Raw genomic sequence first — 11,757 nt, forward strand, 5'->3', positions numbered from 1 at the left:
GAAGTGCCCCCAGGGCTGGAGGTGCCCCAGCAGTGCCAGCACAGGGGTGGGCACTGCCCTGGGCCTGTGGCCACACCATGGCTGGGACAGCCCAGGGGCCTTTGGCCTCCTTGGAAAGTCTCTCAGAGCTGCACTGTGGGGGTGTACTTTGGAAAGTGTTACTATGTGTTTACCCTGCTTTTTACATTCCTGCTCAAGGATCTGCTAGTCAGCCTGCTGGAGTCAGGATGATGTCCCAAAGGAACCTGGGGCAGACCCAGCATGGCTGGTCTTCTCACCTTTCTCCCAATTAACTCATTATATGTGAAGTTTTAGGTACTGCAGTTTTAATTCTTGGGTTTTATGGTGCTTTATTAAGGTGTTAATTCCATTTTTGTGCTGCCCATATTTGTCCATATTTATAGTAACCACCGAGTGAGGGAAGCCTTCAGAAATGTGCCCCGTGAGAGAACTGCAGTCATGGCTGGAGAACAAGACACAATAACCAAACCTCTTCTGTACCATATTTTAGCTGCTGATCTGAAAACTGCTTTATGAAAGATGGCAAGTACTACTGCCTTGATGCAATAAATGGCAGTATGGATGTCACAAAGATCAGCTTGCCTTACTCGCAGGGCCTGTGTTTGTACAGGTCAGTGACAGCGTTTTAGTGCTGGGTTCCTGTCTGACCTGCACCCCAGGTGCTACTGCAGAGAGAAGGACCTGGGGAAGAGCCTGTGCTTCCTTGGGCCAGAAGGATGGAGACTTGTTACTGTGCTCATTGCTTTAGGGCTTTAGGGCCCGGTGTTCCACATTTTCTTCTCCCTCAGTAGTGATAAAGCCATAAAGGCTGGCTGATCCCAAAGCCATGCACACCCTTTTTCCCAAAACGGCTCTCATCTCTCCAAGGGTGGGCAAGTGAGGTCACTGAGCCAGCAGGAAAATATTGCTTTGGCAAAGGTTTCCTGCCACCTGTGGCCCTGGAGCAGGTTCCTGCAGACTTGTGAGCAGCAGAGCCAGCCCCAGGACGGTGGTGGCAGCGTGATGGGGAGCTGATCCCCTCGCAGAGCCTGCCAGCAGCTGGCAGGATGAGCCTTGAGGCCAAGCCTGAACCAGGAGGGACACTCGAACACCTCATCTGGGGGCAGTAGCACAGGTGAGAACAGGTGTCCGCTTCAGTTTCAGAGCGAACGGCATCGCCGTGGCCTTTGCCCTGTGCCAGCAGCCCACGGCAGCGCTGAGCGTGGAGCTGGTGCTTCCAGCCCTGGATGGGACCTCTGGGGCCGGCATCGCTGCCTCCCCAGGGGCTTCTCCTCCATCCTCTGGAACAGCTGTGACCGGCCACGCCTGGGCTGTGCTCTGGGCTGGCACGGCCAGGTCTGTGCCCCGAGCCTCACGGCTGCCCCGAAAGGGTTAAGAGAGGGCTCCTCCCTCCCGGTGGAGTTTCCTCCTGGGTGACCTTCCCAGCAGCCCTTGCTGGTTTTGCCCCGGACAAACAAAGAGGGCAGGAGCTTTTCAAACAGCAGCCTCCCAAAAAGTTGGGTGCCGCGGAGCGGGGCTGGGCGGCAGCGGAGCCGTCCCCGGGAGGATCCGGCAGCCGTCGGCAGTCCCTGTACGTGGATGCTCTGCTGCTGGGCACGGAGCTGCTTTGGGTGCTGGGAGCGTCCCGGGGCAGGATGAGAGGAGCTCCTGGCAGTGGTAGTCTGAGGGGGTGGGAGCACAGGATGGGGTGTTGGCGAAGCCCCGTGCCCATGGCCCCGCCGCGGCGGAGGCTCCGCGGGCGAGCAGGGGTGCGGAGGCTGGTGCTGCTCTCATGCTCAGGGTCGGGGCTGGGACTGGCGTGCCCGAGCTGAAGTGCTGCCCTCCAGCTGCTTATTGAACTCAGAAACGTGCCCAGCTGTTTCCCAGCGGAAGTGCAGACCCCTTTGGATGCTGGATGTGTCGGTGGATGCTGGGCGGTGGGTGTAAGGCAGCAGGTAAACACAAAGCTGCTCGGGCAAGACACCGTGGACAACAGGAGAGGAAAGAACAGATCTCCACGAGGTCTGCCTTTGGCTCTTACCTCTGTGTTTATCTGTCTCTTCTCTCCTGCACTTCCAAGCTGCTGAGGACAGGCTATTTATTGCCACTTCCGCAGGTGAACTGTGCTGCTTGTGGTGTGGTTGGGACTAATTAGTGTCTCTAAATGCTGCCTGACGCTGAGAGTGCCTGTCCTCTGCGTTGTACAGACTGGTACCTGGTGCTTCGTTTGCCCTTCCCATTCACTGGCTTTGGGTTGTGGTGGTTTTTCTACAGACGACTCTCTTTGAGCCCCAGGAACTCCGGGGGATCCGTGGGTCACTGCCCACACCAACAGTGGCATTCAGCATTCATTTATCACGGTGAGGTGTGAGCACCCCGTCCCAGGCATGGCTTAGCATTTGTAGGGATTGCACTGGGCTGGCCCAGCCCGCAGCCTCTGCATGCTGGTGTTTTCTGTGTGCTGGAAGATCTTTGGTCTCCCTCTCTGTTCAATCTGACTCCTTCTGCACCTGTATGAGAGTAAGGGTAGATGTGTGTCTTGCTTCAGAGGATACAGTCTGTGTGCCTGCCACAGAGGAATTGCAGAGTGGGGAATTTGTATTCTGAGGACTCAGAAACTTTTCATCCTGATGTGTTGTACCAGCCTTTGTTATTGTTGCAGAGAATTGAGAGTTTCCAACGGTTGCACTGTCCAGTAGGCTTGCAACAGCAACAGCAAAAATAGGTGATTTTGGGGTTTCCTCTCTAGTTTGCAGAAGGAGGTGAATTTAGCAATTTAGCTGAAATACTTAAAGGTGAATTAAGTCTCCAGCCATAGCCTCTGAATGCCTGGCCTGCCCTCTCTCGAGGTCTGAGGCTCTTCTTGCAGTGCACACCGGTAACTAGGCCTTGGACAGGGTGCTTGGCAAGTCCCACAATGCAGTGACACTGATTAAAATGGCAGCCTGGGAGAAATGGCCATTTCCCCTGGCACAGATCTTCCTGCTTTGGCAATATTCCAGCATTGGACACCTAACACTACTGCTCATCTTTCTCCAAGCTAATTGAACCACACTGCCAGCTCATTGCCATGCTTGGAGTGTCCTGTGCAGGGCCAGGAGTTGGACTTGATGATCCTTGTGGGTCCCTTCCAGCTCAGGATATCCTGTGAATCCACGAGCCCTTTCTCATTACTTGTCTCCACAGAGCTAAGACTTTCCAGTCTGTCTGTACAGCAGTGAAACTGTTCCCTACGTGAAGAGCCAAGGACAATCCATGTCCCTTCCAAGCTGTGCCAGGCAGGCACTGGAACAGGGCCCTGAGGGCAGTAAGCCCAGTGGAGGACTGGGCTGTACCAGTTGTTTGTCAGTGTTTACCCATGGCTGTGTTCAGAGAACAGTTCTCTGCAGGGTGAGGATTTGGGCATTCCTGGCAGACTCACTCCTCCCACAGCACCTTTGCTCTACTTTATACACTTCCTGCTGTCTGAATCCATATCTGAATCCTATCCAGCACTGTCCTCCTTGTGCTTCTGGAGGATGTTTTTAATAGTGGTTTTCCCCTCTGAGCTGCTGCAGTGTGAGAAAGAACTTGTCTTCCCAGCTTCTGCAGTGACTGTTTAAAACACTGTGGGAAAGCCATAAAACCAGAGAGGATGGATGAGTGTCCCTCTCCAGCTGCTTGCAGCTGCTCCAGCTCCCCAGTGTGTGCTGGGGATCTGAGGAGGATGTCTGTAAACCGGAAGCAAAGGAAAGGGTGGGCAAGAGGACCTTGTCGAGCTGCCACCAGCCACAAGGCCCAGATCTGACAGATTTGTCTTGTGTCTCCCTACGAGCTCCATGAAGATCAATCCCCTTTTGCCAACCCCAAATTCTTTAGGAGTGAATTTCACAAACCCTGGGACACTGGCCTTGTGCTGTACAAAGTTAAAGGAGAGAGACGTACCCACATCCAACTTTGTTGTTCACGATCCTACATGGCCCTTCTTAGGGCAGGAGTATTTTGCACTCTGTGCAGCACAGCAAGCCCTTGAGCCCAGCATGCTTTGGGATGTTAACAACATAAAGTGTCTGTTTTCAGTTGCTGAGACCGAACAGGTTGATCTGCGTCTTCTTGCTCTGCATCCTTGTGCTCCCTGTGGATCACGACTTTTCCTGCTCCCACTCTTCCCTCTCCTTCAGTCAGAGCAGTTCTCAGCATCAGCAGTTTGTCTCTCCAGTCAGACCTGTTGCTCCAGCTCTGTGCCTGCTCCCTGTGCCGTGCTGCTCCTGGAACGGTGGGTGGGAGCCTGTTGCTCTGGTTCAGCCCATCTGTATGTAGGTGCCTACATCTCTGCAGGGCTGTTCCATCTCGGGGCCAGGCTGTTGTGCAGCTAACCCAGATGGCTGAAATAGCCACTGAGAAAACACAGCCCCAGGGTAACCTAGTCACCTGTGGCATGGCTGTTGAAAGGTTAACTCTTCCTTGCTTCAACCCAGCATGAATTTCAGCAGCAGCTTTGCTTGTACCTCTGCAAGGTAAAAACTGCCCATGTGCAAGCTGTGAGACAGGAGGGAGAAGTCAATCTGCCCAGACATGAGCCAGCTCTGTGGTCACACAACCAATGTTTCATTCTTGGGGAATCAGGCATTCAAACCCAGGTAATCAGGGCTGCAGAAGGACTGTGGGAGAGACAGGCAGCTGTGGCTGGGAGGTTGTCTGTGTGTGTGCAGGCGGGGGGGGAGCTTTTCCCTGAGGGACTTGCAGGATGGACACTGGGGAGTTCCTGTCTCTCAGGTTCACCTTCTGGAGCAGGGGCTTGCACTGGCACAGAAACAAGTGGTGCAGAGGGAAAGCCTGCTTGCTCTAAGGCCTGAGGTTAGGTAACATCACCTGGATTGTAGGAAACTTGGATTCATGCTCCTCTTCCTCTTTCTTAGACCTTAAATCCACTCTGCTCTGAAAGGAACTTGGAGATGTGTGGGAGTGTTGCCTTTATTGTTCTTCTCTCTTGAGGCTATTCCATTTTGCAATATTTTCTAGGCCAGAGAGTGTGGGAGCTAAGGAAATAATCCTGTTGAGGAGAAGGCTGCTGCAGGCTCTGGGCTGTGTTTTGGTGGATATAGCTGCACGCAGAGTTATGGAATAGAAACACTACCAGCAGCAACACCTGGGAAAAACAGCTTTCTCAGCTACAACCAAGTACTTGAAAGCTTCAGGCATTGCAAGCATTCAGTGGCTGATCTGAAATTTGGACAGACACCGAAATTGACTGGCTGGAGCAAAATTCCTGTTGCGGGGCTGGTGGTGTAACAAAGCATGCAGCTGCTCACACAAAGGTGTGTGACCAGCTGGCTGGGTAAGGCCTCAGAATCCAGCCCACCAAAGGGCAGAACTTGGAGCCTGTGGTGCTGTGGGACAGACCTCCCCAGCTGGAGCCATGAGCTGAGTGTTCCAGTCGCTGTGTCTTCCCCCTGGGATTGCCCATCCCAGTGCACAGCAAGGGGTGTGGGTGGGAGAGGACACTTGCAGACCATGAAGAATCACACTGGAGCCACTGTGGCTTGCAGGGGAAGGATGTAGAATCTGGGACTGCCAAAGCACTGGCAGCTGTGGCTGGCACACAGTGTGACAGCTGGGGAGGTAGAAGCAGGAGGGATTTTGGAACAGGGGACTTAAAGTGTCCACACAGCTCACAGCACCTGAGCTGTGTGTGGACATGCCAAGCCAAACTGACTCAGTGGTGCTGCTCTGTTTTAGAAGTAGAAAATGAGGCTGTTCCAGGGACTTTATGGAGGAGATGAAACCTTTTTGGGTTCCTGATATCCAGAGAAATTGAAGGGGATCAAGGCAGAGAGTAAGCTCACACAATTTCAGTGCTGTAAATTTTCTTCCATGGATGCTTCTCTTCCCTGTTCTGCAAAACCACCTCTGGAATTAACTTCTCCAAGTGGTGTAAGAAACCTTCAGAGGAATGATGTCACCCCCAACCTGCCCCTGGAAGGTGAAGGAAACTCCATTCCTATGCAAAATCACAGGTCTAGGAAAATCTCTGAATCCTTCCCTCTCACTGGGTTGATTTTTGGTTTTCCTTGTTGAAAAATTTTTTGGGAGAGTAACACACACCTTGAAAGCCAGGTGAGTGTAAAGGTCTCATCTCTGTGAATGTGTAACTTGATAAGCTGTGTGCATGGTGGAAGCTGCAGCCCCTTGGGAAAAATCCCCTCTGGAGAGGAAGAAGAGAAGGTGATGGACTCAGCTGTGGAAATGGGGAACACATTTAGTATGGGAAAAAAACGTAGTGCCATGGCCTCGTTGACATGGTGGTGATCTGTCAAAGGTTGGACACGACCCAACCTAATTAATTCTGTGACCTTGGAGGAAATTGCTGGAATACTGTGTTTAGAGGGATGGCATGTTGCTTTCACTGGCAGCCCTTTTCACCTGACTGGGGCAGGGTAGCTGCTGTGCACTTTGTCCACCCTCAAGGTGTAAGTGGGGCTGGAGCTGGATTTTGACCTGCTGCAGCTCCTGCTTGCCAGCTGGACTCTGACCCACAGCTTCTCAGCGTCTTTTAGAAATTACTTTCCAGGTCTTGGTCTACCTCTGATCAGTAAATACATATTTTTAAAAAGCCCTGCTGCAGAGGCAAGTGCTGTTCTTGAAGCATAAGGAGCCTTGTGAAGCCTTGAGCATTGGTGGTGTCTCCATGGAGCTGTTCCTGCAGCCATCCTGGCCAAACTCCTCGTGCTGCTGCCCCTCCAGCGAATGGGGGGCTGTGGGGGAACACCCTGCTTTGGGAATGCTGGGGTTAGTGGGTGTTCTGTGCCTCCTGTGAGCTGTCCCTATGCCCAGGAAGGCAGGGCAGGGTGGTGGAAACTCTGTGGAGGACTGGGAAGGTCTGGAGGGGATGAGCATGTGAAGAAGGAGGGTGTTGGTACCAGAAGGTGGTACACAGTGAATGACATCTCCAGTGGAGAGAGAACTGGGGGAGATGCTGGGTGGAGTTTGCATATCTCCAAGGCACTCTCATCGTCCCCTTTCCTGAGCTGGATGAGGACTGCAGCCGTGGTTGCTGGCTTTCCTGGCATTGGTACAAATGGTATGTGTCTGTCCCCAGCCGCTCAGACACTCCAGCGTCCTCTGACCATGTCTGGAAACGCTCTGGGAGGAGGGCAGACTATCTTACCAGGGCCCAGGCTCCTCATACCTGCAGCCTCAAGGGCGTGGTCTCCTTGGAGCATCTTCCCTTGGCGTGGGGAAGGTTGAGAATTTCTGAGCTTTTCCTCTTGCTCTGCAATTGCTGTGTCTGCATCAGGGCCATCTGTTTTCCTGTATCCACTCCCCCAGCTCTTATCTGCAAGGTCTCTAATGCACACAGCAGGGCCTTTAGATGCAAGCAGAGCTGGATCAAAGTATAACCTACATCTCTGGAGTTAATGTCTCTCTCTTTTGCCGTAGGAGAGGTAAAATGCAGAGGGACACAACTCCTCTGTTGAACTGAGTGACTCCATTTTCCTGAGGCTGATGTGCAATACCTCTGTGCCTCCTTGGCCAACACAACACGTTGTTGTCCTTTTTAAGATCCACATGTGCCTAGGGGAGCGGGGTTTGGAAAAGGCTCCTGTATCACATCTGCGTGGCAGCCACTTGATGCATCCTCTATTGCTAATCCAGAAATGGTTTTGCTGCCTTACAGGAATTCTTGGAGGATATTTATTTCAGAGAAGTGAAACCCAAAAAGTATGTCTTTTAGGCAGCAGCTGCAGCATTGAGGGTCCAAGAAACTTTTGGAGATAAGGAGTTTGGTAGGAAATGGAAAAAAGCCCTCCACCATAGTTGTATAGACACATACATGTGCATGTTCACATGTGCATAGGTGTACCCCTGTGCAGTGCAGGTGTGTGCCTCAAGGGGGGAGCACAGGAGCTGCAGCCATGACATTTACAGCTGTGCCTTCTTTGATTTTGCTTCTCCCAGAGGTGCAGGACGGTGCTGACTCCAGACCCAAGGGCAGGCTCTGCAGCATCGGCAGTTCCCAGGCAGGAGTTTCTACGTGGGCATCTCCAGTTCTGCTTGCTGTGACCTTCCAGGCTGCCAGGGAGACGTGAGGCTCCGCCAGAGACCTGCCAGCCTTGTGTGATCAGCAACCGCTTGCCAGGGCTCACACCAAGCTTCCTGGGGCACTGAGCTGCTGCTTGGCATCCTGACCGCTTCTAATTCCTTGCTGTGCTACTGGCAGGGTGGGATTGATGTCTAGTTTGGGACGCTGGGCAGAACCAAGCCCCTCACCATCCTCTGTGCCCTTGGCAGGCTGCGGGACCGAGCTGGACCCCTCACTCTAAGGGGGCTTTGTGTGAGTGAGGGACAGGTTTGGGGCTGTCCATATTTGTCCCGGTGGGAAGAACCACCTCCTTTCCATCTGGGAACCGTGGCACTGCTGGAAGCTGGGAATGGCACCACATGCAGCACGGGCCAGAGCCAGCAGCCTGGCAGCAGGGCAGTAGCTGAGCCCGAGCATCATCCCCCAGGGCGGGGGGGCTGCCCCAGTCCCCAGCACAGCCGTGCCCAGGGATGTAGGAGCCGGGAGCAGGAGGGGCCCCAGCCATGGGCCGGCTGGACGAGCATGCCAAGAGGAGGATCGTGGAGCTGCGCCGGGCCGGGCTGAGCTTCCGCAAGATCAAGAAGGTGCTGGAGCTGGATGACATCCGGGTGACGCCGCAGGCCGTGTACCTCTTCCTCAAGAGGAAGAGTGTGGAGCCAGGGCCAGGGGCACCCAGCTGGGACGGGGACCAGCCCTGGCCCCCACTGCAGGGCCACGAGGCTAAGCCCCCCAGGCTGCTGGGCCCCCAGCCCCCTGCAGTGCCCCTCGGGGATCCCACGGGCAACCAGGACACCAAGGAGGGCATCCAGATCGTTAGTGTGACCTCCCTCTGCAAGGACGATGGGCAGCTCGGGGACACCCTGCCCTCAGGGCTGTCCCCTGGGCATGGTAAGGCCTGGCTCCCTGACAGGGGCACCGTGGCCACCGCCTGGCAGTGCTGGGCTGGGGAAAGGACCCCGTTCCCCACTGGGGAGCCCCCAAGAGCCTCCTTTTGAGGCATTTCTCTCTCTATCCCTTGCAGGTGACGACAGCTCCACAGGCACCCCCTTGGCTCCAGGGAGCTGCCCTGCTCCGGGGGGCTTGGCCATCCCCCCCCAGCCCCTGCCCAGTCAAGGGCAGCTGGTCACACCCCACACCAGGAACCCAGCCCTGGTGCTGAAGACAACGACTGTGGACAGGGCTGTTCTCCTGCAGAGAAAGGTAGGGTGGCACAATGGGGGAGCCCATCTGCTTGGGCCAGGAGCTGGTGTGGTGCTGCCATCTGGGCAGCTCTGCACAACACCCTGCTGCATCTACACCATGTGCTGGGACAGGCTGTTGGGCATGGAAGGCTCCCAGAAATGCCCTTCAGCCTCTGTAGGCTGCTTTCCCTAGCAGTGCTTGACCATGGCACTTGGTGAGTGTATCTGGATGGCCCCTCTGGGGAGGCTGAGGCTGTGGGCTTGCTGTCCACCCACTTGCAGCCAGCACTTGCTGCTGCCCTTGGCTGATGCTGGCCACGGAGATGCCACTCACTGCCAGCCTTGGCCTCCAACCTGCACCTCACAGACTGCTCTCTAAGGCCTGGTGTCAGTGCCAGCTCAGGAGATTCTCCCAGCCACCCAAGGACACCAGCAGCTTAGTGGCTTGGTGGCACACCAGGAGATGAAGGGCTGTGGACAGTCCAGGACAGAATGACACAAGGAGGATGGAGTGACACAGCCAGGGTGGCCACCCTCCAGTTGCCATAATCCCTTCCATGTACACCCCTGCCTTGCCTCACTACAAAATGTGGCCACACGTATGTTGTCTCCGCAGGTCCTTGTCCTTGTGGCCATCCTGTCATCATGGTGGGCACACAGCCACCTGGCCAGCCCCATGACCATGCCCAGCTCTGCTGCCAGCAGTGGTGACCATGGGGCAAACCTCCATGACCCAGCAGTCCCCAGACCAGCCCCAGGCAGGTGCCCGTGTGACTGCTCCAAAGCTCTACACTTACCCCTCCAGAGGCTCATGGGCATGCTGTTGTCACATGGAGGACACTGGCACTTGCCTTTCTGGCCATGACATGCTGTGAACAAAACAGCTGTGAGTCAGGCTGTGCCTTCATCCATGACCTTGTCTCTGCTTACAGAGAGCAAAAGCCTTCTCCAGCCCACCCAGGTGTTTTCCAAGAGCCCTTGCCAGCTGCTTGAGAGGACATGGGTTGTTCATCACCCTTTCCAGGAGAAAGGCTCCCCTGGAGTTCAAAGCTGGCATGTGATCGCTCACGGGAGCAGAGCAGCCCTGTGCTTCAGGGTGCAGTGCAAGAAATGGAAGGGTTAGAAAGCAAAACCCAGGAGATGCTGTTCCTGTGCCTGCAGAGAGCAAACACAAGCCTGGCTGTAGTGTGGGCAGCCCCACTGCTGTGTGGCAGCATCCACACAGGATGGCTCAGCACATGCTGACAGGACACTTGGCACCAGGGGTCTGGAACTGGGTGGGGATCAAGTGCAGCTCACGCTGAGGTCTAGAGGTTTGCAACAACATGATGGCTTTCCCTGAGAGCTTTTTTCTGAGCCCGGTAGCGAAGTGCAGAATAAACCTTTCCCTTGTTAAGCGCCATCAAAGGGGCAGCTGATAATGTTTCACCTTCCCTACTCCAGGTCCAAGATGTCAGCACTCAGACTGCCCTGCCGAACCTTGTGGGTCTGGAAAATCACCACCTGGCTTGGGGTGTGCCAGTGCCCCCCTCTGCTCCCAGCTGCCAGGCCCTTGCTGAGAAGCTGGACGCCGTGCAGACGGAGGTGCGGAAGCTGAGCCAGGCCCTGCACGTGGTGCTGGAGCGGCAGTGCCGCCTGGAGCGCCAGCAGGAGCAGCAGCAGCGGCTGCAGCAGGAGGTGCTGATGACGCTGCAGCAGCTCAGCTCCACCGTGAGCCACGGGGCCGTGCCGGCCAACCAGCCCTGCGGCCCCTTCAGCAGCACAGCCGAGCCCTCGCCCGCCGTGCCCAACTTCAGCCAGTTCAAGATGGAGCTGATCTGAGCTCACACGGCCAGCGCTCCAGTGCTGTGCTTGGGGAGCAAGAACCACTTTCAGAGGCTGCCCAGGGATTCCACACAGCACCCAGCAGAGAAGGCCCTTGGTGCCTCGTGTTCCCAGCCCTGCTGACTGGAAGGGGCTGCCTGGCGCGAGGGCTGGGCAGTGGAAGGCTGAGGCTTCGCTCCTCCTGTGCTGCTCATCCCGCCTGGGGCTGGCTGGGATCCTGAGAGGGACACAGCATGGAGGTGGGACTCAAAGGGAACACCAGGCTTCCTGCTCTTGAGGGTCAGCGCTGTGATGGTCAATCAAGGAACATGTCCTGTCCTCCCTCTGCAGAGCCTTGTTCAGTAAAAACCTGTTGACACCACGTTTCAGATCCAGTGTGGGATCTCTGTCTGCATTTTCCCTACCCCTCGTCCCAGCAGAGAGCAGGCTGGGTCTGTCTGGGTCACTGGCACCATGGGTGGAACTGCACAAGGTGCTCAGACACACAAGGTGAGACCAGCACTCCCCACATGAAGGATGTTACTGGAGGCTGGCATCAGCTGCTGCACCGTTAGGGACTGATCATAGTGTGTAGGAAACAATCTTTTACTGAGCAGGTTCCACCCTCCTCCGCCCACATTCTCAGCAGATCCAGAGTCTGGCACTGCTGCTGCCCGCTGTCTGGCAGGACCACAGCTGGGCAGGAGCTGA

General features: G+C 55.5%; 1 protein-coding gene across 1 annotated transcript; it reads left to right on the forward strand.

Annotated features, from left to right (window-relative positions):
• Positions 1–1,529: 1,529 nt before the first annotated feature.
• Positions 1,530–11,501, forward strand: LOC114067357. The gene is made up of 4 exons (XM_027902731.1): positions 1,530–1,591; positions 7,939–8,950; positions 9,084–9,262; positions 10,687–11,501. Exons 2-4 carry the CDS (start codon positions 8,566–8,568, stop codon positions 11,062–11,064), a joined length of 942 nt encoding a protein of 313 aa, XP_027758532.1. The 5' UTR covers positions 1,530–1,591; positions 7,939–8,565; the 3' UTR covers positions 11,065–11,501.
• Positions 11,502–11,757: the final 256 nt, after the last annotated feature.

The sequence above is a fragment of the Empidonax traillii genome, unplaced genomic scaffold (genome assembly GCF_003031625.1).
Source record: "Empidonax traillii isolate 1590-97213 ecotype Southwest subspecies unplaced genomic scaffold, ASM303162v1 scaffold903:size462939, whole genome shotgun sequence".
NCBI classification, from domain to species: domain Eukaryota; kingdom Metazoa; phylum Chordata; class Aves; order Passeriformes; family Tyrannidae; genus Empidonax; species Empidonax traillii.